This window comes from Vidua chalybeata, chromosome 11 (assembly GCF_026979565.1).
Source record: "Vidua chalybeata isolate OUT-0048 chromosome 11, bVidCha1 merged haplotype, whole genome shotgun sequence".
NCBI lineage: Eukaryota > Metazoa > Chordata > Aves > Passeriformes > Viduidae > Vidua > Vidua chalybeata.
In genome coordinates this window covers 7,015,546-7,041,471 of record NC_071540.1, presented here as the reverse complement: position 1 = coordinate 7,041,471, position 25,926 = coordinate 7,015,546, and the positions used below count along the sequence as shown (strand labels likewise).

General features: G+C 42.6%; 1 protein-coding gene across 6 annotated transcripts in view; it reads right to left on the bottom strand.

The window, feature by feature from the left end:
- Positions 1-1,523: 1,523 nt before the first annotated feature.
- C11H19orf12 (chromosome 11 C19orf12 homolog) overlaps positions 1,524-25,926 on the bottom strand; it is a 30,427-nt gene continuing 6,024 nt past the window's right edge. Inside the window, exons 1-4 of one of the 6 annotated variants that reach the window (XM_053952871.1) lie at positions 10,467-10,554; positions 8,440-8,547; positions 3,994-4,170; positions 1,524-2,914 (exon numbers count right to left, since the gene is read on the bottom strand). In XM_053952871.1, the coding sequence (XP_053808846.1) occupies positions 2,652-2,914; positions 3,994-4,170; positions 8,440-8,470 (471 nt within the window). In that variant the 5' untranslated portion in view covers positions 8,471-8,547; positions 10,467-10,554 and the 3' untranslated portion in view covers positions 1,524-2,651. Of the gene's footprint in view, positions 2,915-3,993; positions 4,171-8,439; positions 8,562-10,097; positions 10,313-10,466; positions 10,803-25,926 lie in introns of those variants that run through there. The other 5 variants (XM_053952872.1, XM_053952876.1, XM_053952870.1 and 2 more) reach the window with 5 other exon arrangements.

The window sequence follows — 25,926 nt, the reverse complement described above, 5'->3', positions numbered from 1 at the left end:
CTCTCGTGCAGCTGCTCTTCTCCCTCAGATGATCAAATCTGCTGAAGGGTGCTTTTAACTCGCCCAAATTCCCACTCAAGGCTACAGGCCAAATATCATGGTGACCTCAATACGACAGCCATGGGGCTGCAGTCAGAGCACTAAAGGTACAACTTGCTCTTCCTGCAGCATTCAGCAATATAAACTGTTACAAACCACTGAAACACCATCACCAAAACCTTTGTGGCTGCCATGCTGATTTTCCCTCTGTAGTTAAGTATCAGGGTGTACAACAGGAGTGGTCATTTCCTCATTCTCTGAAGTCCAAACTCACATGAGATGAGCACTTGAGCTCATTTCTGTTCTTCCATTACAAGCAGTGAAATGTGTTTCAGACCAGTCTACAAACCTACTGCTACCACTTTGAAAACCTGCCACCTTCCAAGGACCTCCAAGAGCATCAAATCTGTTAAATAAAGATACAGAGAACAAACATAATTAAACTTTCTTCTGGTTCTACTCCAGTAATCTGAAAACCTCTAGAAGTTAAATTTATTGTAATGACTGAGAGCATCCTCCTCTGTGGCATAAGGCTTCTGAGGAGCTCAGCAGCAGTGGGGTTTGACATAAGCTAGGACTGGTCTGTACAGAACTCTGAACTACTGGGACCTGAGTTCTGTTGGCATCCATATAACACATGCCCCTTTTATACCACAGTGAAGGCTAAGAGTGTAATTAAAATTGGTTTACAATTTCTAAGGGTATAATAAAAAGCATTTCAAAGAATACTCTTAGAGTCTCACAGGAGAGTAGAGGACCAGAGTAAAATGATCTAAACTCCATCCACGTCTATTACACTGATACAAGTGGTAAAAATCAAATCACTACCTATGTGTAGGCCCACATTTATGAATATCTGTAAAATAGGGTTCAAGATATTGATGTCTGAAACCACTGAAACTTGTAAAGATCTGTTTAAATACTAAACACTATTACAGATGAACCAGAATGCCCATTTTCCTATGGCCTGCTTTACAATCAGTTGTCAGATCTGTTCATTCTGGGTTTGAACAGCTGAGCATAGGATGCCAATTCCATCCCACTGGATCATTCAATCATCTGCCACTGCTAGCAGTGTGTTATTTTCAAAAGATTGAATTTAATTAGTGAAATAACCAGAAAATTGCAAACAAAAGTAACTGCATTTATAAAAAATAGTATTTTTAACTTTATATAGTTTGTAAAAACATTTAAAAGTTGCAGTGTATGTAATGTGCAAATGAAACAGAAACCCCATTGATTTTAGGCTTGGCTTTATAAAACTCTGACAAGGTTAGGAGTGCCAACTTACCATTCTTTTTCATCTCCTTCTCACATCACTGAAAAATTGTTATCAAATGCTGAGAACAATAACAGTCCTGCAATTCACTGAATTTAACAAAGGCAAATGCTACCTGCAGAAGTAAATTAATCAAATGCATACAACAGCAGCAATTGAGTTTAAAGTTATACCATTTAAACCTTAACTTACAAAAACCTCATCACACACACACACACAGAGATCTTTATTTTAGGCAAAAAGATGAACTTGGCAGAACAGTTTCACTTGTGTCTTTACATAAAAAGAAGGTACACCTGCACATTTTTCTACCTAGAAACTTGTCTTATGAGTGCCCCGAAACCCAATGTGACCAACTGGCTGGGACATTCAGCACCACAGCATTTGGTGCTGACAGTAATAATGCAGCTGGCACATCACCCCACCTCACCAGCAGTGCTGCTGCCAACTGCTGGCTGCCCACTGCAGGCCTGCCTGAGTTCCTAAAGTCTTCCTGTCATTTAAAGCAGCACACAGATCACTATGAGGCTTCTTATGGACATTTTAATGAAAACAGAGGATCAGCTGTACAGACTCAATCCAGAAATCAATGCTCAAATGACAGCCTTAATCCTGGGGCTCATATAAAACTGGCAGAATCAGCTCCCCATTTTTTTAATGTCACACCCTCCCATTCTAGGGCACAGGAACCTGGTGAAAATTGAATTGAAAATGTTCACAGTTTGTTTTCCTTACTTGAAATCTTGTTGAAGTATTTGCTTCACTTCTTACAAGAAAAGATAACTCAAGAATTACAATACAAAAGTGACAAAGTACAGATTGAGTCTTTTGAGTTCACAGTAATGCAATTCCTTATAAAACTTTCCTTTGCAGGGCTAAAACAAACAAATTCCAAGTGCCCCAGCTACTTTGGCACCTTACATGTCATTCACAGGGAAAAAAAAAATAAAGCACTTAAACAGAATCAAGTCTTCTAAATAAAACAAAACAACTTTGAAAATTTTCACAAGTGACACATTAGCCTAAGAGCAGCATGATTCCCTTCAGCAATTTGAATTTTTCCTAGTGCCGAGCAATCCAAAATTTCATAGCAAGTCAGGTTAATGCAGTAATCCAATACTATCCTTACAAAGCCACACTAATCAAAAATGATAAAAATAATGATAAAAATTGTAAAACCCCCAAAAACCAAAACCAAATACCCCCAAATTACTTAGATCAGCATGTATTTATAATTAGTACTGATAAATAACAATTGTTGTGTTGAAGATTCACAGCAATGGGAGTAAAATGCAATCCAGCATAAAAATCCTGCTCTAACAATCCTAGAGGATTATTCTCCATATTTTAGTTGTGCTTTTAGCTCATTGGTAAGGTAAGTGGTCAGCACTCCTAATACCTTGTCCGTGAGAGCAGAATTTGACATTACAAGAGCAATCAGCTGAGCAGCATCAGTCCAGTCTAAGTTCTTGACAACAGCCATGGCTTCAGCACAGAGTTTCTGCTTCTCAGCAGCAGGCAATTCCATTAAAATCTGAGGGACTGACTTGAACTGTCCAGAAGTGATCCATCCAATCAATCCACCCACTGCTCCTCCTAGGAAACACAGGGAATCATTAGTCTTTACCAATAAATGTTAAAGCCTGGAATTCTATCCACAGCTTCACCAACAATGTCCTCACCTGCATTAGAAATCAACATAGAGCTGTTATCTGTGTCTGCTATAACTAGATTTATCCACAGTATTCAAAGCATCAACAAGGCTTTTTAAAAACTCTTTACATCAACAGCAATCATAAGGAAACCCTTTATACAATCAACTAATGCCTTCAAGCTAGAAACCAGAAACAAAACACTCCCTGGGACACTCTCTTAGGGTAAGCTCTACTGCTAAATAAACCTTGCCCAAGGAAAACACCAGACCAACAACTGCCTGAGCAGCGTCAAAAGTCTCTTACCAGATCCTCCCAGACTGGTCAAGGCTTTCTGCTCCTTTAAGAGTCACACACTGCAGTGTCCCACACACCTGAAGGCCACCCCTGCAGGTGCTCACAGACCAATCCCATCAGACACATTCAGGCTTTCATCTACCTCGTGCACAGCCCACCCTCCCCAGTGGACAAGACACACTCGGGTAAGTGGAAGGCCCCAGGCTGTCAGGATAACAGCAGAGGGATGGGTCATGTACAGCTGACGTGCCTGTGGCCGCTGAGAAAGCAGCCCAGCAGCCCTCCAGGGCTCCCCTCCAGCAGCAGTGTGAGTGCAGCACAGCACTGCACAGGGCTGCCAGCACTGCCCGGAGCACACAGGGCCTGGGACGGACAGAATGAAGGAAGGAAGGAGACAGAGAACCCTCACAATGGAGAGGTGGCAGAACTGACCCTGCCACCAAAACTGCCACCCCCAGCAACTGTTGCTAAAATGTCATCTGTGCACACACAGGGATGCAGTTTTTCATTAGACAAAAACTCTTAATTTGCAGCTTTTACTCAGTTAGCAGTTTTTCCCATGATACCACAGAAATACTTGAAAGCCTAGGTTGGCTGAATTCATCTTCAAGGGACTTTTATGAGAACATCAATAACTGATTTAGGGGCACTTAATGCAAAAGCCACTGGAAGTATTGACGCCTAAGATTTATCCACCCTCTTGTTCCTAAAGCAAAGCACACTTACCTACAGCAATTCCAGGAGGGCCTCCCAGCATCCCCCCTAAAAATGCTGATGCACCTGTCAGCATTGCTCCCCGGCCAGAACATGTGACAGCAGCTTTCATGCCCTTCACCGTGGCAACATGGTTGAGCAGCGTCATCACATCATCAACACGGATCGGCATCCCGGCGTCTCCAAATCCTGCAAAAGATGTTCTAAGTTATCTTCTGACCACTACAACCGAGACTAAACCCAGCTACTACATTAATACAATTTGGAAAAAACCCTAGTGTTAAAGGACGAACAAAGAAAATATGAACTACTTTCTCTTTTGATTCTCAGAAGACCACGCCTTGCAGTAAGTGCTGAAGGTCACTTACTGCCAGTTTGCAATGAGACTTCTGGCCTCAGACAGAAAAAAAAATGGGTTTATAACAAATTCAGAGGTTCTACAGAATCAAATTCTTCAGTACATTGCTGTTGGCCTGAACAATTCCCATGTGTGTTCAGCATCACACACAGCTCTGGGAAAAAGACAAAGCTTCACTCTACCACAACTAGCTGATTATAACGGACAAATCTGTCAGGGATCTTCTCATTGTCCTAATTTTTACCACAAATCCGTCAGTTATTTTCACATACCAGTTCTTCTCCATGTTACATTACATGCTTAAACACTTCCATGCTGATTTCTGAAGGCAGGAGGCTGTCTGCAGCAACCAAGAAGTGCCTGAGGAAGTGTTGGAGGAGAGACCTGGTACTGGGACATTTAGTGCTCAGGTGCTCTGGAGCCAGGCCAGCAAAAATGTATGGGTGGATGGATAAGGCAGTCAGGACTCAGAGCAGAGATGCCAGAAGAGTCTCACAAAGGAGTAAGCAGAGACACAGGATCCCAGCTTGTAAAATGCTGCCACATGTCCTCAGCAAGGGACAGAGACCTGTCCCTGAGAACAAGCACTCTAAGACCAAAACTTCTCCACCTCATTCACTTGGTGCTGCTGCTCACCACATAAACACTTCCCACTATGCACACCAGCTGAGGAAAGGGCTTCCAGGGATAATTAGAAACAAACAAAAAAGTATTCAATAGAATTAAAAATAAAATCACATACACACAAGTTGCAGATTTCTTGTTGTACATGTAATGTCAGCACTATAGAAGAGATGAGCATTTGAGGTTTTTCAGCCCCTAGAAAACCTCTTATCCCAGAGTGTGTGAGCAATATTATCTCAGGCCAAGCCAACCTGTTTCAGAGTCTCTCCTGAACAGATCTCCTCAGTGCAAAGTGAAAGTGGAGTGGTATCACACTATTTGTCATTAAAAATTAACTACTGCAACAGAGAAAGCTTTATTTTGCACTAAAATGGCTGACTGCAAATCACCCATGTCACTGCAGGACCCAAGCACTGCTGACACTGAAGAAAACTGGATTTTGGGAAGGGACCACATATACTCCATAGCTGCAAAGAGGCACAGTAGAAAATTAATCAAATAGTTGATTTCTCTCACTACTTCATTCGTCTTTGTGCCAGTCTAAAGGAAACATCCAAGTTCATCATTTTACCACTGCTGCTTTTGGGGTTTTGGCAGGCTGATGACACAGTAGTGGCTCAGAGTGGCAGAGTGTGCGGGGCAGCCACAGCAGAGCCACACACTCTGCTCCCAGAGGTACGTATTATCTCATCCCATAGGGCTCAAGCTCCAAGTCAGGAACAAATGGCTGCTCTGTCTGTCCTAGAGCAGTGGGGAAACACCCCAAAATATATCTACTGGTAAGCTCCCACTGCCAGGCCCTGGCATGATGGAAAAAGAGACAATTAAACATTTGTTTTTACCCTTCTAACAAAAGGTGAGCAGCTTTCCACTCAGAGTGCCATTCACACCAGCCCCAAGCAGTTTGATGAAGTGCTGCAGGATTCACCCCCTCCTCTCAGACACTGATTTGGGATTGTGCTGCATCTCCTTGGCATGTCCTCAGACTAACCCAAAGTGCTGAAAACAATTTGCATCTCCCTTCTGGGCAGAATTCAGTCAATGTCTCACATGAAGCCCTCCAGGATGAAGGCTCTGCAGCATAGGTGGGACAACACAAGTTGGAGAGCAGACAACACAGGGCTCTCACTAATAGTAAAATAATCAGCTTTGCCCCCCCAAACTGAGAGAGTGCGACAATTTCCTAAAGCAATCTAATTGTACCAGATGTGCAATGATGTTTTATATGCAGACATGACTGCAGCTGAAGCACCAAGTTCCAGCACTGGGTTTAAGCTGGCTGCCCAAAGTCACCTGTATTACCATCCTCCACATGGCCAATACTGAGAGGTGTCCCCATGGTGACATGGCAAAGGTGACACAGTGCAAAGGTGACCAGCTACCCTTGGTTTCTCTGCATAAATAAAACTCTCTTTAATAACTAGCTTCAAAGTGCAGTTGACTTAAAGCTTAAAAACAGCCAGGCCATAAGGCAAATGGTAATCACACTGCTGCCTGGTGGTGTACAAATCTGTGACAAGCAAATTTGGAACTTGAGCCTCAAGATAAAGCAGAAACTTACTGGGACTCAAGAAACAGAAAGTAGTTTTTCCGTACTAAATTACTGACCATTTCATTCCTCCCACAACTCCCCCAAAGGAAATTTCCACTCACAAAATTAACATTTATTTGGGCTTTTTGGCTTGACTGAAAAAGGTTCTTGGCATAGCAGAGTGGGTCTGGCTTATTTCTGGATTTGAGCACCACACTCAAAACTCTCAAAGACTTCACAAGGAACACTCATTTTCTCTAAACTCTTACAGGTCTAAGATCTCTTGTCATATTCACTATAATTTAAGTGCTGCAGAGAACATTAGTGAACACAGTACCTGAAGCACAGCACATACAAGGGTTTTTTTTAAAACTGTACATACAGAGCACTAGTGGGAGCCACTGAAATATACACCATGACCTAACGTGTAAAGTAATCCCAGATTCCTACATTTGCCACACAGAATTATGAATTCCTTGAAAAAATTCAATCAAGAATCAAGATGATCAATCAGGCAATTTTCAGTGAGCAGGTATTTATTCAACCACACACCACAGGCCATTAAAGGATATTTTGACAATACACTAACAATTGCAGCACAGAGACACCACAGAAGCCTTTAACCTGCTATTAGGGTAAGCAGCCCCTACCAAAAAACACCTAAATAACTGTCAGCAGCCAGCCAGCTCAGTCAGGAAATCAAACAAAAGGCTTATAAAGCTCTGCAGCTGCAAACCTCTAACACCTCACACACTGGTGAGGTCTGTAAGAAGCCAACTACAAGAATGTGGAGCACAAAGCTGCAGCTGACATCAGCCTACTGATCAGAATCACAAGCAAGCAGAAGAGGAAGACAGGCCTGTTGCAAAATGCCAGTGTGCTACAAAGGAGCAAGGCTCCAACCCCAGAACAGCACAGAAGGAGCTGTAAACTTTGTGTGTTAGAGGTACAATCACACGATAGCCAAAAATATTTATAAACTCTGATGTTGTAACTGACAAGTAACTTAATGTGCAATTTGATTCTACTAACAAATTGCTCCCTACTGAAATCACCCAGACATTAGGAAACATCAAGATTGTAAAATACTGGATTTGTTCTAATAAAGGGATAGAAATATCAACATCCATAAAACTGTGTGCAGCTTTCAAAAGTGCCAAGTCCCCACAGCTCCTACTGATGTCACATGGTACCAAAAATCTTCAGCACCTCAATAAACAAACCAATCCCAAGAGTTCCAGAACATGAAGTTGCTGAGAACCGAAACTTTGTTGTGCAATGTTTTTGTTTTATTGCAGTTTGATGGCTGCTTTCCTTGTGTCTTTGTGGTCTCCTCAAATATTGATCCCAAGTCTTAAGATTCTGTGCTTCAGTTGATGCTCCCTGCCTCTCTTTCACCCCAAGGACAGGGGAACAAAGTGAGCAATGCTCCTGCTCTCCCTATCCAAAGGAAACATGTTACAACATCTCAACTTTGAACCTACAACCAGCAGGTTTTCCTAAGAAGAAAAATGCCATAGAAAGAATTAAAACAAGAGTATCGTACCCAACTCACTGAAAGTGCTACTAATAGGAATAATAGAAAAGGGTTCCCAGGTAATTCAATGGTGTGAACCTCATTTCAGCTGTTCCCAGGTGAACATTCCCATCTCATCACCCTACTGCCCCCCTTCACCAAATGATGGCTTCAGACAAGCAAAAGCCCTTCAATCCCTGCACTCACTATCCCACTTAGAGAAAAATGAGCCTCTTCCCAAATGCCCACACAGGAGACATTCTCACCAGCACCCAGCCTGCCCCACCAGCGAGCTGTCCTCACTGCTCCTTACAGCTTCTCCCTGAGAAACTGAGGGAACATCTCTGCCACTTGCAGGCACATAGCACAAAATCCCACCCACACAGCACATTCCAAACCCACCTGGGGAGATACAGAGATGTGTCCTACCTGTGGCTGTCCCTATCATGGTGGACACCATATGGTGATGAACAGGAATGTGAGGTGACAATTTCTTCTGTCTCAACTGTACAGTGACAGCTCTCTATGAACTGCAACCTTTTAGAAGAAATATGAGAACAGCACTGGAGAAAATCCAAACACAAGGTACTCACACACTGAGACAGACTAAAGAACACAACTTCACAAATATGTGCAAGAAGACATCACCTGATTGATTGAACAGGCTGGAAATCCATCAATTATTTCAATAACAGCAGGTGGACAGACAGGGACTCAAGATACTGAGTCCATCTGCAAAGGAGGACTATCTCATCACTGGTCCATACACATCCTGTCAGCATGAGCAGCAGCTGGCTCCTAAACCATCACTTTCTGAAAATCCTACCTTTAGAGCCTGGTCTAGTACTTGAAACCTGCACAGCAGATGGTCTGTCTGACATAAATCGTGATTGGCATCAGCAGCCAGTCAATATACTAATTTTGAACCTGTTCTGCCTCTGCAATTTTCTTTTATTTTGCTCAGAAAGGGTTTACTCCTGCTTTGTGGCATAACAGTTAAAATATGCTTACCACCATTCTCACCCCAGCATTTCGTACTCTTCTTTCCTAACCATGAGCATTCATTATATCTACAAATATTTACTGTAATAATATGTTACTGACTATATATTTACTCAGATTTCTTTTAGTTTCAACTATATGAAGAGATGGTAAGAAACTCTTCTATTTGCTAGACAACCTGAATTCAAAAGAGCATTTTAATATTGTTTTTTAAGGACTCAGGCCTTGAGAGCATTGCTCTTCTTTTCTGTATTTATCAAAGCGTGTAATATAATCAAAGCACCTAATTGGTTTATTTAGCACAAGAGGTAACAAATTTACTCTTTAGATGAGCAAACTACTTCTAGAGACCTAGAAGCTGGTTTTACAAGGTTCTTAGATGCCTAAAAAGACAGGTAAATATTCAATAGGAATTATCTCATTCCACTGAGATAAAAGGAAATTTGGCATCTAACCTGTCTAGGCACTTAGGATACCCAGCTTACCTGGTCTGCTAAATCACAAAGCATCTGTCAAAGACTGGCCATAACTCCTTCTGCCCTTGAATTTTTATAGACCTCATTCATTGTCCTTCTAATTATAAACTAAAAGGGAATTTTCCCCTCATTTCCTAGCCAGTTTCTCCATTTTGAAGGCTGTATTCAAAAAAGTTACTGGTCGCTTTCATCAACTAGCTGATACTGAAGCCAATAATGAGACTTTCAGGTAAGAAAGAGAAATGAGCTGACAGCAGAGCTGTTCCCCTGTAGAGGTAGTTAGCACAGCACACGGTGGTGATACCTTCAAAACCTGAACAAAGCCTGAAAATTAAAGATGTTTTCCCTGACTCATTGCAAAATCATAAAACTTAATCTCATTAATCAACATGTTCTGAATACTTTAAAATTTATTAAAAATGTTATGACTAAAATAGGTTGAGCACAAAATGTAATTATAAATCCTTTGAAATAGCCGAAATTTAATTACACTATAGCTATTTCTTTATTTATTTCCCTGTCAATTTCAGTTTTGCTGTCGCTGAACCATTGCTCCAGCCGCAGTGTGACTTGGAGAAATGAGGAATGAGATGCTCACTGAAAACCCACCTAGACGCGCTCCTGTGTCACCTGCTCGGGGTGGCCCTGCCTGGGCAGGAGGGTTGGGCTGGATGCTCTCAGAGCTCCCTTCCCACCATAATGACTCGGGGATTCTGTGCAGCGGAAGGGGAGTTCCGTGGGGCCTGAAGGTCTTTAGGGGCATTAGCGCCGCACCGAACCACGGCCCCAGGTCCCGGTCCGGCCCGGCCGCAGGCGCTGGGGCGGCTCCCCCGCGCTCCCTCCCCGGGGCAGCGCGGCCCCGGCGGCCGCACCCGCGAACCCCGCGGGCCGACGGCGCTGCCCGGGGCGCGGGGCCCTCACGGACACAGCCACCTCCGCCGCGCCCTTCCTTCCCTCCTCCCTCTCTCCCCCGCCTACCTGCGCCGGCAGCGCCCGGCTCTCCGCCGGCCGCGCAGGAAACAGCCGTGGCGGCGGAGGAGGGGCCCGGCCCGCCCTCAGCTGTGCCGGCCGCGGAGCGCCGGGCCTGGGCGGCGGGGCCCGCGCTCTCCGCCGCGGCCTGGGCCCTCCGCGCCTGCTCCGCCGCCGTGTGCCGCCGCCTCCGCCCGCCCCCGGGGCCGGGAGCGCGGCCGGGATCAGCGCGGCTGGACACGGCCTCTGTGCGGGCCGTCACACGCTGAGCCGGGCCCAGAGCAGGCAGCGGGGTGGTCGGAGCGATGGAGCGCCCCGCCTGCGAGGAAGGGCTGGGAGAGCTGGGATTGTTCAGCCTGGAGAAGAGGAGCCTTGGGGTGACTCACTGTGGCTTTCCAGTGCCTGAAGGGAGCTTAGCGGAAAGATGCGGCAAGGCTGTTTATTAGAGCATGTAGTGACAGGACAAGGGGGAATGGGTTCACACTGACAGAGAGTAGGTTTAGATTAGAGATTAGTGTCAGGAAATTAATTCATGGTTAATGTCCAGAAAGGAGACAGAGGGGTAAATAAAGTTCTGTAGCTTTATTGGAATAAAGGGAGAGGCCATGAAGTATTTCCCATGAGGTCTCTCAAATTGCGGTGGGATGCAGCCTCCTTTCTATCCTAATTTCCTGGCTGCATTTCCCCCTCTCTTTCCCCAGTGGCTGAAGTACTTGAGAGGTACAGACTTCCCAACTCACCTAATACAGAGCCTCTTCTAATGTGTATCCTGCTCTTTTTCTGTAAGTCCAGGAATTTATCACATCCTTGGGTAAGCAGCAGTCTGTGTCAATTAGTGGAATTCCTCTGGAATTTTTGGTTCCCTTCATTGCTTCTTTCACCTATCAGTATCTGGCTTACTCTACCATCAGGCTCACTGTTTGTAAAGACACCTCCCTCTCATTGCTTTCATTAGGAAGAATTCTTGGATTGTGGTGAGGCATTGGAATAGGGAAGGACAGGCATTGTGGTTGCCCCATCCTGGAAGTGTCCAAGGCCAGGTTGGATGGGGCTTGGAGCAGCCTGGGATCGTGGAAGGTGTCTCTGCCCATGGCAGGGGGTTGGAACAAGATGTTCCTCAAGGTCTCCTTATAAGCCAAACCATTCTCTGATGCCATGATTTTAGAACATGGTTGTGGAACAAACATCCCAGTCCCATCCTCTGGGATAAAGGAGGAGGAAAGGGGCTGTCTGCCACAGAACAGCGTTAGGACATGCCTAGCCCTACTCTGAGAATTTAATCTCAGAATATTTTTGCATGTTTGTCATCCAGGTTTGTTTCAGCCACCAGCTCAGTAAAATGCAGTGTGCTAGTCTAATAGAGCATCAGGAGCAATCAAATGAGCATTAAAAGCGCTGTGTCACGTATGGCTTCTGAAATACCACACTGGCTCCTAATACCAGTACAGTCTTAGAAAAGTTAGTCAAATGTTAAAAATGCTGCCATTTTCTCAAGAATGGTTTAATAACAGAGGGTTTTGGCTTTGTAAACAAAGCCTTCATTATGATTTCATTTCTGATTTAAGATAAACCATCTCCCGTCAGGTCCTTGTTCAGAAATTGAAAATGCAGGATGAGAAAATGAAGGAGAAATATAACTCACAATTCTTGTCCCTTTCCTGCAGCTGCACTGGGGATTTCTTAACCTCCCCATGCTTTATATGATCACATAAAATAACTCTCTGTGTAACAACTCAAAATGTTACAGGTCTACTGATGCTCTTGATTTTTACGATTTGGATGTAAAACACAAATGTGATTCCTAAAATGAGCAAAGAGCCGAAATGCCATGTACGTTTTAAAAAGTAACACCCCAAATTCCAGCTGCATGCAGCTTTCCAAGGGGCAAAATTAGAAGTAATGAAGTCTGTCAACCATCAAAGGAGGGAATTTTTATCACTATGCCAAATGGAATCATTACTTCACTACTCCAGTTAAAAATACACACAGGTTATTAGGGCTACATCAGTAGGTATTTACTAGGTCTGTTTTTGAGTATGATAGAAATTACTAAGATCAGAATGTAAGATAACTGTGTAGGGTATATATCCTTTAACGCTGTGCATGCTGTTGCAATGGCACTACACTCTTACGCAAACGCTGACTCAGCTGCAGTCAGCGGAAATCTGCTTCTTTGAGGGGATCTGGTTCTTTATGGGAATCTGGTTCTTTACTGAAACCTGGTTCTTTATGGGAATCTGGTTTACGGGAATCTGGTTCTTTACTGAAACCTGGTTCTTTACAGGAATCTGGTTTACAGGAATCTGGTTCTTTGAGGGAATCTGCTTCTTTACAGGAATCTAGTTCTTTACAGAAATCTGGTTCTTCGAGGGAATCTGTTTTTTTATGGGAATCTGGTTCTTTGAGGGAATCTGGTTCTTTAAGGGAATCTAGTTCTTTACAGAAGTCTGGTTCTTTACAGGAATCTGGTTAACAGGAATCTGATTCTTGCATCCGCTGGGTTAAGATACGACTGTGTCCTCGGTTCCCAGCCAGGATCTGATGGAATCAGCCTGTTCCTCTCCTGGGTGAGCACTCACCGATGCCCGTGTACCAGCCCAGCCCTCACTCGGTGGGCTCGGGCTGGATCCCGGCGCTGTTTCGGGCTTTTCCGCGCCCAGGTGCCGCTGCCCGGCGGCTCCATCTGGCGGCAGCCGCAGCTCGGGAGTGCCCGCAGCTCCTCTCATGGATCTGGGAACCCGCAGCTCCGCGCCTGCCCCTCGGGAAGGGCCTCCTGAACACATGCAGGGACAGCTTTGCTCCGGGTACAGACGTTCGTGTGCTTTTTAATTCTAGGAGCTGGTGGAGTGAGAGCAGCTCAAGGCAGTCCTGCTGCACATCTGATCCTGTCAATAATCTCACTGGATTCTCTCTCTATTTAGGGACTGGAGCATCTCTTAGAGGACAGGCTGAGGGAATTAGGCCTGCTCAGCCTAGAGAAGAGACCTCATCCCTGTCTGTCAGTGTCCAAAGGGAGGTGTCAGAGCATGGACCAAGCTCTGCTCCGTGGGGTGCAGCAATGGAACAAGAGGAACAGGCAGGAACTGATGGCCAGGAAGTTCCACTTGAACACAAGGAAGAGCCTTCCTGTGCAGTGACCGAACACTGAACAGGCAGCCCACAGAGAGTGTGGAGTCTTCCTCACTGGGGACATTCCAAAACAATCCTGGACACAGTCCTGGGTCATGTGCTCTGGGATGGCCCCTATTTGAACAGGGAGGTGGGGCCACTGTGTTCCATTCCAACCTGACCCATTCTATGATTCCCTACTCACTGCAGTGAGCTGGGCTCTTAATAAATACTAGATGTCATTGCTCTGCCCCCATCCCTTTTATCAGCATTGATTCACTATTTCATTTCCTGTATCAGGATGTTTTATATATTTTTCCTCTTCAAGTTACTAGGATCTTTATGCTCCTAAAAATCAAGATAAAAACCACATTCCCTTTTACCCCCAAAAATCCTCATTATGTGTCAAAAGCAGGCATCAGAAATCAACCACAGCACTGGTGCACTGGCATTCTGGTTTGAAGAGCCACTTGGCAGATAACATACAGCAGAACCTAAAATGACTGCAAGCCCCTTCATTGTGTCCTCAGCCTCATGTCTGCACAGCTTTTGACATACTAAGAGATAGGCCAAGGGGCACCACAAATTATTTCAGCTGCAGAGGGGCTGTTGCTACCAAAACAATGATTCATTCTGGCTTTCAGCCTGTCCTTTAGTACATCTTGAGAAAATGCTCATCAGAAGCAGGCTTAGTCTGGAGAAACAGTCCAGACATACCTGATCCAATTATCTGACACACCTATTACCTTCACAGGAAACCCTGACAGATACATTTTTTTTCAAAATGAGACACTTAATCTGTTCCACAGAAAAAAGGTTGTTTCTCTACATTTTGTTCCATGCTAGAGAATCCCAGAGAAAACATGAGGATTAGGCAACTGTATGTGACAGAATGAGTGTCATCATTTAACCTAGTTGCACCTTTTTTTTTTCTTACAGTCCTGAAATTTTTTATCACAATGGCAATACAAAGAACAATTCCAAACTTGAGGTGTGTGTGAAGTAATATTGAACTGTTTGTCTAAGTTTGCAAAGCACCTAAAAATACTCTCAAGGTTTTCCTTTTGTGTTAATGCATTGCTTGGATATGGGTGAGGATGGTTTAATTTACAATGTTAGTTCAAAGCAAAGACAAAAGAGGAAAAAGGAAGAAATATCATGTGTTCTTCAGAACATGTGGTGGGAATGGGCCGCAGAGAAGAAAAAGGATGAAGGATGTAACAAAGCAAGTTTCTAATCACATCCCAATTTAGGAGGGTATGAGATTCCTCTTGTTTTCCCCCCCAAAAGGCTGGAAAATCCTGTGCTGCAGTGATGAAAAGCTGCTTTGCTTATCCCCGTCTCTGATCGGGCTCCAGACAACTTCCATCTCTCCCTAGGTACTCTAATACCCTGGTATGTGTGCTCTTACAGGGTCACAGCAATCACAGCAGCTGTTCTGGAAGAGTCTGCCACTTCTGCTTCATATTACAGTGATCATTTGAACCTTCCCTTCTTGACAACACAACAATTTTATAACTTCTGAGCTCCTTATATTATACTCAGGATTGCCAGGAGAATGGCGAGCCTTCACAGGATCAAACAAGGCACAACTGTATCAAAAAAGAAAATTAATATGGAAGTAATGCTACACCACTTAAATCCTTAAACAGAGCTACTTAGGGAAATTTGCAACTGCAGAATGGCTTTTTAAAAGGAATGAGAAAAAGCAACATTTTTAAAAGCAGGAACATAACTCCAGTTGTCACCTATTAACACTCTTTACCCTTGAGCTGGAAGGTGTAAATAATACAGTAGAAATGACCAAATCACTGCAGGAAGACACAGGTTACTCAGATCTACTACAAGCAAAGCATATGCTTGATGGCAAATCTCTTCCCCATTCCCTACACTAGATATTCATCAGGGTCTGACTTCTAATTGAATGCAAATAAAGAATAACAGGTTTTTGCGTATGAAGTGAAGCTATAGAACATCTGCCTCTTCACAGCCTTCCAACGTACCTTATGTGATATTAAGCAAAGAAGAGGTTTGCCTCATCAGCTCGTAAGAAATAGTGAATTTGAAGAACAGTGTGACAGAACTAAATCATTCCACTGCTGCTGTAAAAGGTGTCTCTTTGATCTCCCCATGCACTCCTAGGTGATAAAATGCCAAGTTGGGCAAAATCAGTTTCAATGCCAAAAAGATGGACTACTGGTGCAGAAGGTCACAAAACACTATTAATTGCCTTATATCATCACAGTCTTGAAAGATGATCCAAAAATATAGGCTGGTGCTTTGGAACAGAGCATGCATTGCTAGCTAGCATTATCCAAGCTGTTAAAGGTACTTTAGGCATGCTCTTACCTACAAATGGAATAACTTATCTCCTGCTCTTTTAACCTCTTTTACAGTAGTCATCTATGCTATTTTTTTACTTTCTCAGCAACCTAATTCACTAATTGTGTTTACTGGTATAGTCATTTTGTGACCTTTTCAGAAAAAAGCTACAGCAATCTGTAAAGTCAGTGTCCTGAAATTAGCTTACATGTTTATAGGTTATAGCACAGACGAACACTGATGTGGAAATAAAAACCTGGTTAAAAAATAGCTACACAAAATACCAAAGAGGAGCTAGAAAGATTCCCAGGGAAGAGCTAAAAAAAATCCCCATCTCCTACAGCCACTCTTTTGCAGAGTGTGTCTAAAATAGTGCACCTGGGCTTTTGTCAAAACACTAATTAAAGGACACACATAAAGTAGACAAATGTCAAAATCCGATCTAAAATGCCTATTGTACATTCAGTTAAGGAACAAAATATTTGTTCCTTATATTTGTTCCTTGATATTTGAATATCAAGGATGGATGACATTTGAGGGTGTCTCGAATAACATCAGCAGTACATTTCCATGCTTGGTACTGCTCAGTGGTGTGAGAGATGTGCACTGGTGCTTCCGGAGTCTGAGAACAGTAAGTGTCCAGCTGTGTGTAATTCTGGCCCCCAATACACATTACTTTGGAGACATGCTGTAAGCCCAAAGAAGCTGATTTCAGTCCCACCAGAGCCAAGGGTCCTTGGCTGACTTCAATTCCAACCTTACACTTACTCCAGAGGTGCTGAATGAGAGCCCCAGTTTTCCAAAGGAACACAGAATCATTCTCCCCAGCATTCCTGGACTTGAGTTCTGATAATGTGGCAGGCAGGAAGCAAAGTTGCAGGCAGGAGGGCAGTGGAGTGAAAGAGGCCAGCTTGTACAGATTACATTACCTGATTTTCTTTTATCATTGTAAGTTGGAGGCAAGATGAAAAGGTGAATTTGAATTACTCTCTGCAATGATGGACCAGATTGGAAGCTTTCAGAAGTCACTGCAAATGCTCAAATAAGTTAAAATGGGATTTTCAGACTCACAGTTTAGCAGATTTCAATACTGTCTCCTGGGTCATCCCTCAGTGTCACATGCAAGCACAAAGGTGTCACCCTGTGGGATCACATAATGCCTACATGGCTGCAACAGGGTTCTCTGAAGAACTAAGCTAAATGAAGAGTAGGGCATTGTTTATATAACATTTATATTGTCCTCTAATGTGAACTAGACTTTGGAAACAAAATGAACTCGAAACTTCGCAAATTACAAAGGGACCTTTTGCTGACATTCTGCAGCCCTAATCTTGGGAACCACTGCTTTAAAAATGTCACAAATGACTGTGTCAGGAGTAAAATTATGTGCATGCAAAACCAGTAAAGGGCATAATTTGTAAAGATCAGCTAATGCTGAATGGCTTTATGGACAACAGTGTGTGTATACACTATCATGAGAGGCATGCACCACAGGAGGAGAGGGCACTGCCCAGGTGACTGAATGCTAGAAGGGGAAAGAACTGGGCAGCTCTTTCTCTACAGCAAGTTCCAGGAAATTCTTTATTCTTCTCTAAGCAGACAAGCATTAAGTTTTCAAGTCTGTTGGAAAGACTCACAGCAGGATGTGCCAATTCAATCAATACCATGAAAGAATAAAAGGCCAAGACTTTGCTGCAGTTAGAATAAACAACTGTCCTAAATTTTGCTAGTATTTGAGATGTGTATAAAATGTTGTTAAGGGTACACATCCACAGCCAGCATCATTGCTCCTATCATGCCTCAGAGGTGACAAAAGGAAACACTGAGTCCAAACCTGAGGACAGGTCTCATGAAAACAAGAAATTATGCAATCTACTGAAGAGATTTTCTTCAGAAGGATCACAGGTCTCATGCTTTAGTCATGGCCTGTTCCTCTGCCAGCAGGTTCACTGCAAGCTAAAGGATTTCTTTCACGTAAGCTGCTCACGACGACTACAGAAACCTCCAGGATTACAGTGCACAAACAATGGGAGAAAAGCTGCTTCAAAGAATACACCCAGACAATGGAGTTGCCATTATGGTAGCAATGCAAAATATAGACAGGGATTTAAATGAAACGGGTGGTATCTGTATACTTTGGAGGGCTCACGTGTGCCAAATTTGGCAGCATGAGTGTTCCTATTGCTTGTTGCTCCACCCCTTGAACAATGAGGCTAAACCCCATATGTGCAGGAGTTGGTAGAGCACAAGCAGTTTTGCTAATCACGCTGCATGCAAAAGCAAAAAGACAAAGGAAACCAGTAATGCTTAGACTAGCATTGGGGAAATAATTAAGCATGAATGAAATATTGTATGTGGATTTGAAATGAATGTTCTCGGAAACAATTGTGCTGTTTCAGTTGTGCTGCTTTCCCCCCCCTAAGTTTCACAAAGTAATTTGCATGTCATTTAAATAAATACCATAAATTATCGCAAACTTTTTGTTTTTATTTACATAAAACAAAATACTCATTGTATTTTGTTTGGATTACCTGACAAGAGTGGAATGCAGAGGTCTGAGAGGAAACCTGTCTCTCCCTAAAGTATTACAAATTTCTCATGTGTGAGAGAACCAGAAAGCAGGACCCCATATCCAGCTTTGCCTGACATAGACAAGGAATGCTCTGTACATGAAACAGAGATATGGCATCAGATCTTGCAGCTGAGCCAAGCTGGAGCTCATATTGCTTTCACTTTCTTTCAGTGTCATCCACACGTCACCTATTTGATTTCACCTCTGATAAATATTTGCCTTCCTTCTTGACTACTTAATTCTTTGTCAGATTCCTTCTCAAACCTGCTTTCTCCTCTCACCCCATCATGGGATCAACAGTAGCCAATTCAGAACCCCCGACAGTCTCTGTGTTTAGACAAATCAGAAGAAAATAAATTACTGAAATATGGAAATCCAGGAAAAGCTGTGGATGATAACCTAAAACTGAGTGGATGATAACCTAAAAAGTTAGGAAGCTCTGCAGGATCATATGGAGCCTGATGGCCACTCAAAACTAAATACAGGTACCACCACCTGAAAAACCACAAGTGACCTAACATCCTGCAAAAGGAGGAATTTAATACCTAGCATAATTTTTAATGTTCTGGCTATAAGAGAGTAAATGATCATTTGTGCTTCTGACCTGTGAAATCTGCCTGCACGTTTCATCCACATGGAGGAAAAGGCAATAAAATGCTTTTATTTACATCTAGTTTCTCTCTCCAGTCTAAAAGGGAACCCAAGAGATATTTCTCACTCTTCTCACATAACCTTTGGCTGCTTTTCCCCATGTTGTTAAACGTGTCAAACATTATAGATTGCAAGCCAGATGAACTCATTATACAGATGTTCTTTTCACAGAGGACTAGCTGGTTTTCGCTTTATAAACCAACTTCCTATCTTGTATACAAAGGCATTTAGGTATTTAGTTTCCTGGACTTTGCTTATTGAAGTCCTAAGATATGCTTCACCACAAAGGAAATAAAATTGACTGGGTGTAACTTCATGATTTCCAGATATCACTAGGGTGTGCTGTAGATCATGAAATTTCAGTAAAGCATCATTAGCAGGGAAAAATCTAGCTGCTATAATAAATATTTTAAATTAATTACAAACACAGAAGCAGCTCTCCACTGACTTGAATTCCTCTTAAAACAGCATACCCACTCAAGAGAGGTAATGTAACATCTAAACATTTGAAAAGATTTTCGTACACAGGCTTGGTCAGCACTCTAGGAGAAAACTAGAGTCAGGCAGATAATCACACACCTAAACTGCATGTAAGTAACTAAAATTCAAGCATGTAGTCTGGTGGGAATTGAAAAATGAGACTGGAGCCAATATTCCATAACAAACCAGGTAACAAGCAATAACACTGTGGAAAACTTTCTCTGAAAAGAAAGAAAAAAAGAGTCTATATAAGCCACCAAAACTCACAAAGGTAGTGCAGAGTGAGTTATTTATACAAATTAATATATAAAAAATTTAAAGTTACTTATACAAATTAATTATTATTAACACAGTTATTTATACAAATTAATTAATATAAACAATGGTGCTGAAATTTCCAGTGAGGATAACAGTAGGACTGAACCAAATTCATCATAGGGGACTGCACCTCTTGGGTGTCAGCTCTTAGTAACAGAGGAGGAGGCTGCAGCTTCAGGAGGAAGGAAAGCATCAGCTGCCAGCTCTGGGCTTCCAGCCCCTGCAGGAGCTGGGCACCCTTTTTACAAATTACACCCAGCAGCTGCTCAGCACCTGGGACAAAGCACCTTCCTACTCTTGTACCTCTTACCTTCAGCCTAGGAAAGAAAGACCCTGGTCCCCATCCTTCAGCACCCACCAGCTGCCAGTGCAGTCAGGGAGTGGTGGTGGGATCCTGAACCCAGCACAGTGAGGATGCTGAATCAGAAGAGTTTTTAAGCACAGCTAACTTCAAGCATATATTCACACCAAAACCCACAGACTCAAATGCAAATTGAAAAAGAAGCACCTATTAAATCAGTAACAAAAACTTAATTGGTTTACTCCTGAGACCTCAGCTGTCAAGACATATCCAGAATGCCACGGTCAATGGTAACAGCAAACACGATTATCAAGCAATGCTTCCAAGCTCCATGAACTGAGTTTGGTAGTCTTATACCATGAACCACATATTCATTCTTATAACAAATTGTATTGCTATTTGCAGCATCTAGGGAACCCCAATCAGGGCTCTATTGTGTGACAAACTGTATAAGCACAGAATAGGATGGCTTTTATAATGAGTACATCACAAGCCCCACTACCATAATTAACATTGATTAGCATCGATGCAAACAGCATGGGAAGACAAAGATTGAGCCAGTTTGGAAGCTGAGGTACTCTCTCACCCTTTAAGGTGGCTCCTTTGGTTCCCAACTGCAGAACAGAGGGGAGGCTGTTTCAGCTGCAGTCCCCAGCACTCCCAGGAGCACATTCTAGGACATGGGATATAAAGAGGCATCTTTGTCACTTACTAATCCACTTCCTATCAGAGGCAAAACCATATGGCAACACCACCATCAACTCTGAGAAAAAAGGATGGTTGGCAACATCTGATCTACTCCATGTACTAGAAAAGACCTCAAAAAGCCAAGTTCACTTAAAATGACATCTCAAAAAAGTGACCTTAATGGGATGTGTAGCTGCATGCAATAAACTTCCTGCAAAAACCAGCCCTTGCTGGATCTGTAACTATCATATGCATCTCCTCGTCCCAGGTCCATGGCATTTTCCCAGACTTGCCTTGGATACTAATGCAGTTTTTCTTTTTTAACTGTAGGAAAGAGTTGACAATTCTGTAATGCCAGCAAAAATGGATAGTGTGAAATCATAGGGTTGAATATGTTGATTGTGTTAATGAAATTATCTTCACTAACCAAACAAGATTCCAGACCCAAAACCTTGCTATGAACTCTCCCCCAAAATGTTTCTACATTTCTTTTACTGCTTAGCCTAACAAAATCCAGACACCTGGAATTCTACTCCCACATTCAGCACCATGGAAAATATAGCCACAGAAAATGTATTCACACTAGAAATTTTGTTCAGTTCCCCATGCCATAACGTAACCTGCAGTCTGCTGTCTCTTCAGACTTACTGCTTGATTCAAGAATTCTCATATGCAATAAACTGAACATGTATGTAAATATTTGCAGGACTAAACTGTAGCCACAACTTCAAATGCAATCAGGATATGTTGTGCTCAACTGTAGTTAGGGTCCAGTGTTTTGCTATTTTTTGCTGTTCTGGTGAAGTTTCTTAATTTGTTTTTCTTCTAAGCTACTTCCTACAATTTCACTCACAGGGAAATGAAACATAATTCTATAAAGCTTAAAAATAAACTCAGATCTGCTAAAAAATTCATCATTTCACTCCCAGGCTTCCACCAGCTGGGCTTGTCTGCTTTAGGTTTGACACCCCTGAGAGCTACAAGCATGACTTACAAAGATGAGCAAGTTTACATGAGAATGATGAAAAGATCCATTTTTTTAATCTTTGCTTTGCCAAAATACCATCCCGAACATTTATTACTTGAAGACATTTATTTTTGGCAACTTCCCACTCTCCTTTAATACCATACTTACATTATTTGCAAATTTGGAGAGGTAATACCCAAATCCATATTCTGCTTTACGTGTACTTCTTTCAGGTTTGCTCATTACATCCGTTAAACTATTTAATTCTCAAGGATCTACTAGAGATACAGTGAAGACCCCCTGAACACCAGTTAAGAATAAACCTGTAATGAGAATAAATTACACATGCATATCAATTGCTACAAGTCCTGTAAGGAGTGAGACCTTTCTACATAAACATCTGCTGCAAAATTAAATCAGATACATTAATAAAAGCCCTCTCCACCCAAACCAAACAATGGATGTGTAACAGTTACTCGATCAGTTAAAAGAATAAACCTTTTAAATAAATAAATTTGCGCTTCACCAATTTATGTCACTGTGGTACTTAAGGCGAAACCTTTTAAAGGAATAGATTTACTGTGCACACAGATCTCCACTGGGTATGTGTAATTATGCTAAGGAAAGGCATTACTTTTAAAGTGGATGAATGGCTGATACTTTTTGATTTACTGCTAGAAACAGAAAAATGGTAATGGCATGAAATAAGCATTTGCAAAACCATTTTGGCAGACGGAAAATGTTTGATTTACCTAGGGCATCTATCAGGTTCTATATTTTAGATCAAAGTAGATAAATGGAAAGGCAAATGGATATTTGGAAAAAAAATCTACTGCTTTTCTGTCAGCCCTGCAAGTAAGTTAAATGTTTGAATGAGGAAAAAGCCCAAGGCTCTTTGGATGGAAAGAAATCATGATTCATCACTGCTTTGGCAACTACAGCTTTCTGTATTTACCTGAAAAGGTGACATGGAAGTCATTGTCACTTTCTCATTCTAGGCTTGATTCTGAGAGGTGATTTTACAGGCAGCTGGTAGAACTCAGCATTTCCACCTGACACTTGAAGTAGTCAATGCGTACCTTGGGTCATATTTTCATCTCAACTCCACATTGTTTGGTCTCCTTTCTGGTTTGAATTCCCATTGGTGAAGAAATTACATTCTAGTTAAGACACACAGATGCAAAATCAAAAGCTACTGCCTTCTCAGATCCTTCTGAAATCTGTGCCATAGGAAAGCACCCTGAAGGCAGGGTAAGGCTGACTACACAATTACCTGTAACAACTCAGGAGGCTGAAGAACCTAAAAAATCAGCTTCTTCCTATAGCAGAATTCTACTTAGAGGTTCCCCGTAAAAAGCATGATTTCTGATTGTGCTGGGATCCTGTTCTGAACTCTTCTTACACTGAAATGCATTCCCAGGAGCTGTGTGCTCTGTCCAACCCTCAAAGCATCACCAGCCCAGTGGTACATGTGCTGCACAGATGGTCTGAACACGCAGAGTTAATCCAAAATGTCTGGGTCACATCCAATTTGTTGTGCCTGTGGAAATCCACAGGAGGGTACATGCACAGGACCCCAGCCACATCAGATGCAGTGGGAGTGTGCACACCACGTGCAGGGGCACTTCCAGGGAGTGTCAGGTTCGCTCTACAGGCATGCTAGGATTTGTTCCTGTGCTGGGATTACTTGACATCTGGAAATCCTGACAAACACATAAACCTTGCACATAACCTCTTGACAAAATGTCTGGTGTGGGAAGGACATGTCTGGAGAAATTCAGCGTGTGTCCCTCTGCCTGCTCCGTCAGGAAATGATGGAGAGTAGGGTATGGCCTCTCCAGCTCTCTCCACAGCATTATGAACATGAGCAGCAAATCCATCAGCTACTTCTGCATGCATTTATTCTGTGAAAGGGCTGACCACTCTTGAAAGGCCAAAGAGCAATCAAAATTCCTATCTTTTGCCTAGACAGGTAAAAAGCCAGCAGGACTTATAATTACACAGGGAGTTGGCTGCTCTCTAGGATGCAAAATAAACAGATATCTGGTCCTGCTGACTTATATGGTTTGTATTTTTAACTCAGTAGCTTATCCTTGACCACTGAAATACTGGAACAGGTTACCCAGAGAGGTTGTGGAAACACCAAACACCATCCTTGCATTGAAAACTTGACAAGATCCTGAGCAACCTGTTCACTGAGCAACAGTCAGTGGACTGTGCTTTGAGCTGGTGGGTCAGACTAGGTGCTCCTTCCAATGTCCACTGTTCCAGAATTCTGTGGTGAAGAACTCTCCCTTCAGTTTTGTAGATGCACTTCCCTTCTAAAAAGCAGCTGATTAATCCTACCTCTGCCTTAAGCCATGGTTATCACTGTGGACAGAGTTCAAAGATGCTGTATTTGTGGAGAGGCCAAATCCTCTGCAGTGATCAACCAAAAATGACCACAAAATATGAAATTTCACCAACAGGAGACCAAGATGCAGGATGCTGGCTCTCTGCTTCATTCCAGTGCCTGTGACTGCTAAACAGCCCCTATACAAAGGGTTTTACATGCACAGCTCCACAGATGAGCAGAAAGCCAACACATCTTCACACCAGGCTCAGCAAGCAGCACCCAGACCTTTTGTGCCCTTCAATCTCCCCTCTTCTCTCCCCAGGGTTATCTTTAGTGATGTCTCTGAAGTAACAATCCCCCTATACAGACTTTCACATATATAAACTCCTAAAATCAAGACTCATGACTGTAAGGCCACCAAAGGCAGGATGCTTGTGCACCCATAAGTCAACGTACCTCTGCGAGCTGAAGATTTGTGCACATCCAGAGCTAGCTGGAAATGTTACACTTTGTCTGTAGAAAAGGCTTCCATGCAAGGAATAAAAAAACTCTTAAAATACTGAGCCAGAAGTAAGGCCAGACCATATTTCTCCTCCTGTAATAAATCAGCACTCTATGTATATATTAAATCCAATCCCTCAATGTGTCCAGTTTCAGTAATAAAAACTTAGTGAGCAGGGCAAAAGTTATTGGGTAGAGATCAATATTCTTGCTTGTTGTCCTTGATTGGCAATAATGTGGTGCTTTCTCCTTGACTGTAAGAGGTGCTTTTGTGATTTGGGAGCATAAAGAAATTCTGCACGTGACAGATTTATACAGTAGGAATACGCTAATGTCCTTTGACCCGCTTAAGAATAAATATGACCTACCAAATTGTCATTTTTATGGGTATTTACAACTGAGGCACTTTGTAAACCTTAGAACTAATATCTCCCAAAGGAAATCTGTGCTCTCCAATCTTGATAAATTATTGAAAAATACAAGCCACTACCAGCCCTACAAATTTTCTCTTCTCTTTCTCCTATATTTGGTTACATAGGAGTTGTCAAAGCAGACTGGACCACTGATCTATTTCACCAGGTATGCTGATGCAGCCATGGTTAGTGATTCAGAGGAATCTTATAGAATTTTTGGCTATTTGATAAAGGTAGTGCAAAAAAAAATTCCTAAAACTTGAGGGTTTTCAGTGCATAACTGAAATATTAATTATATAATTCTTTAAACTCTCAAATTACTGTTAGAAGAATATTACAAACTGTAATTTCCACAGCCCAAATGCCACCAGCTGCATTTGCTCTCATAAATGCTTCAGCTGATAAGCAAATAACACAAGGAGTAGAATAAACCAGCCCAATTCACCCAGATGCCAACCCAGCCTTGTGGGTGTAGTGCAGATATTCCTTAAATTTAATTGTTGCTAACCAACATCCCTAGCTCCTTAACTCTGCAGGCCAAGTGACCACAAGCCTTCACTTAATTGCTGTATCTCAGCTCCACTTCACCTCACCTCCCCACCCACTTGCCACATCATTTTTTCCACCACATTTATACTGTCCCTGCCCTCAAAGGTTTCAGAAAAGACAAACTTATTTCCTACAGAGATGGGAACTAGTGAGCTGAGGACCTCTGCCCTTCAGAATCCTCCTCTGAAGAGAAAGATGACAGCACATGACTCAATAGAGTCTTATGGAAAGAAGTTTTTGACACAAAACTTGTGTCATCCATACC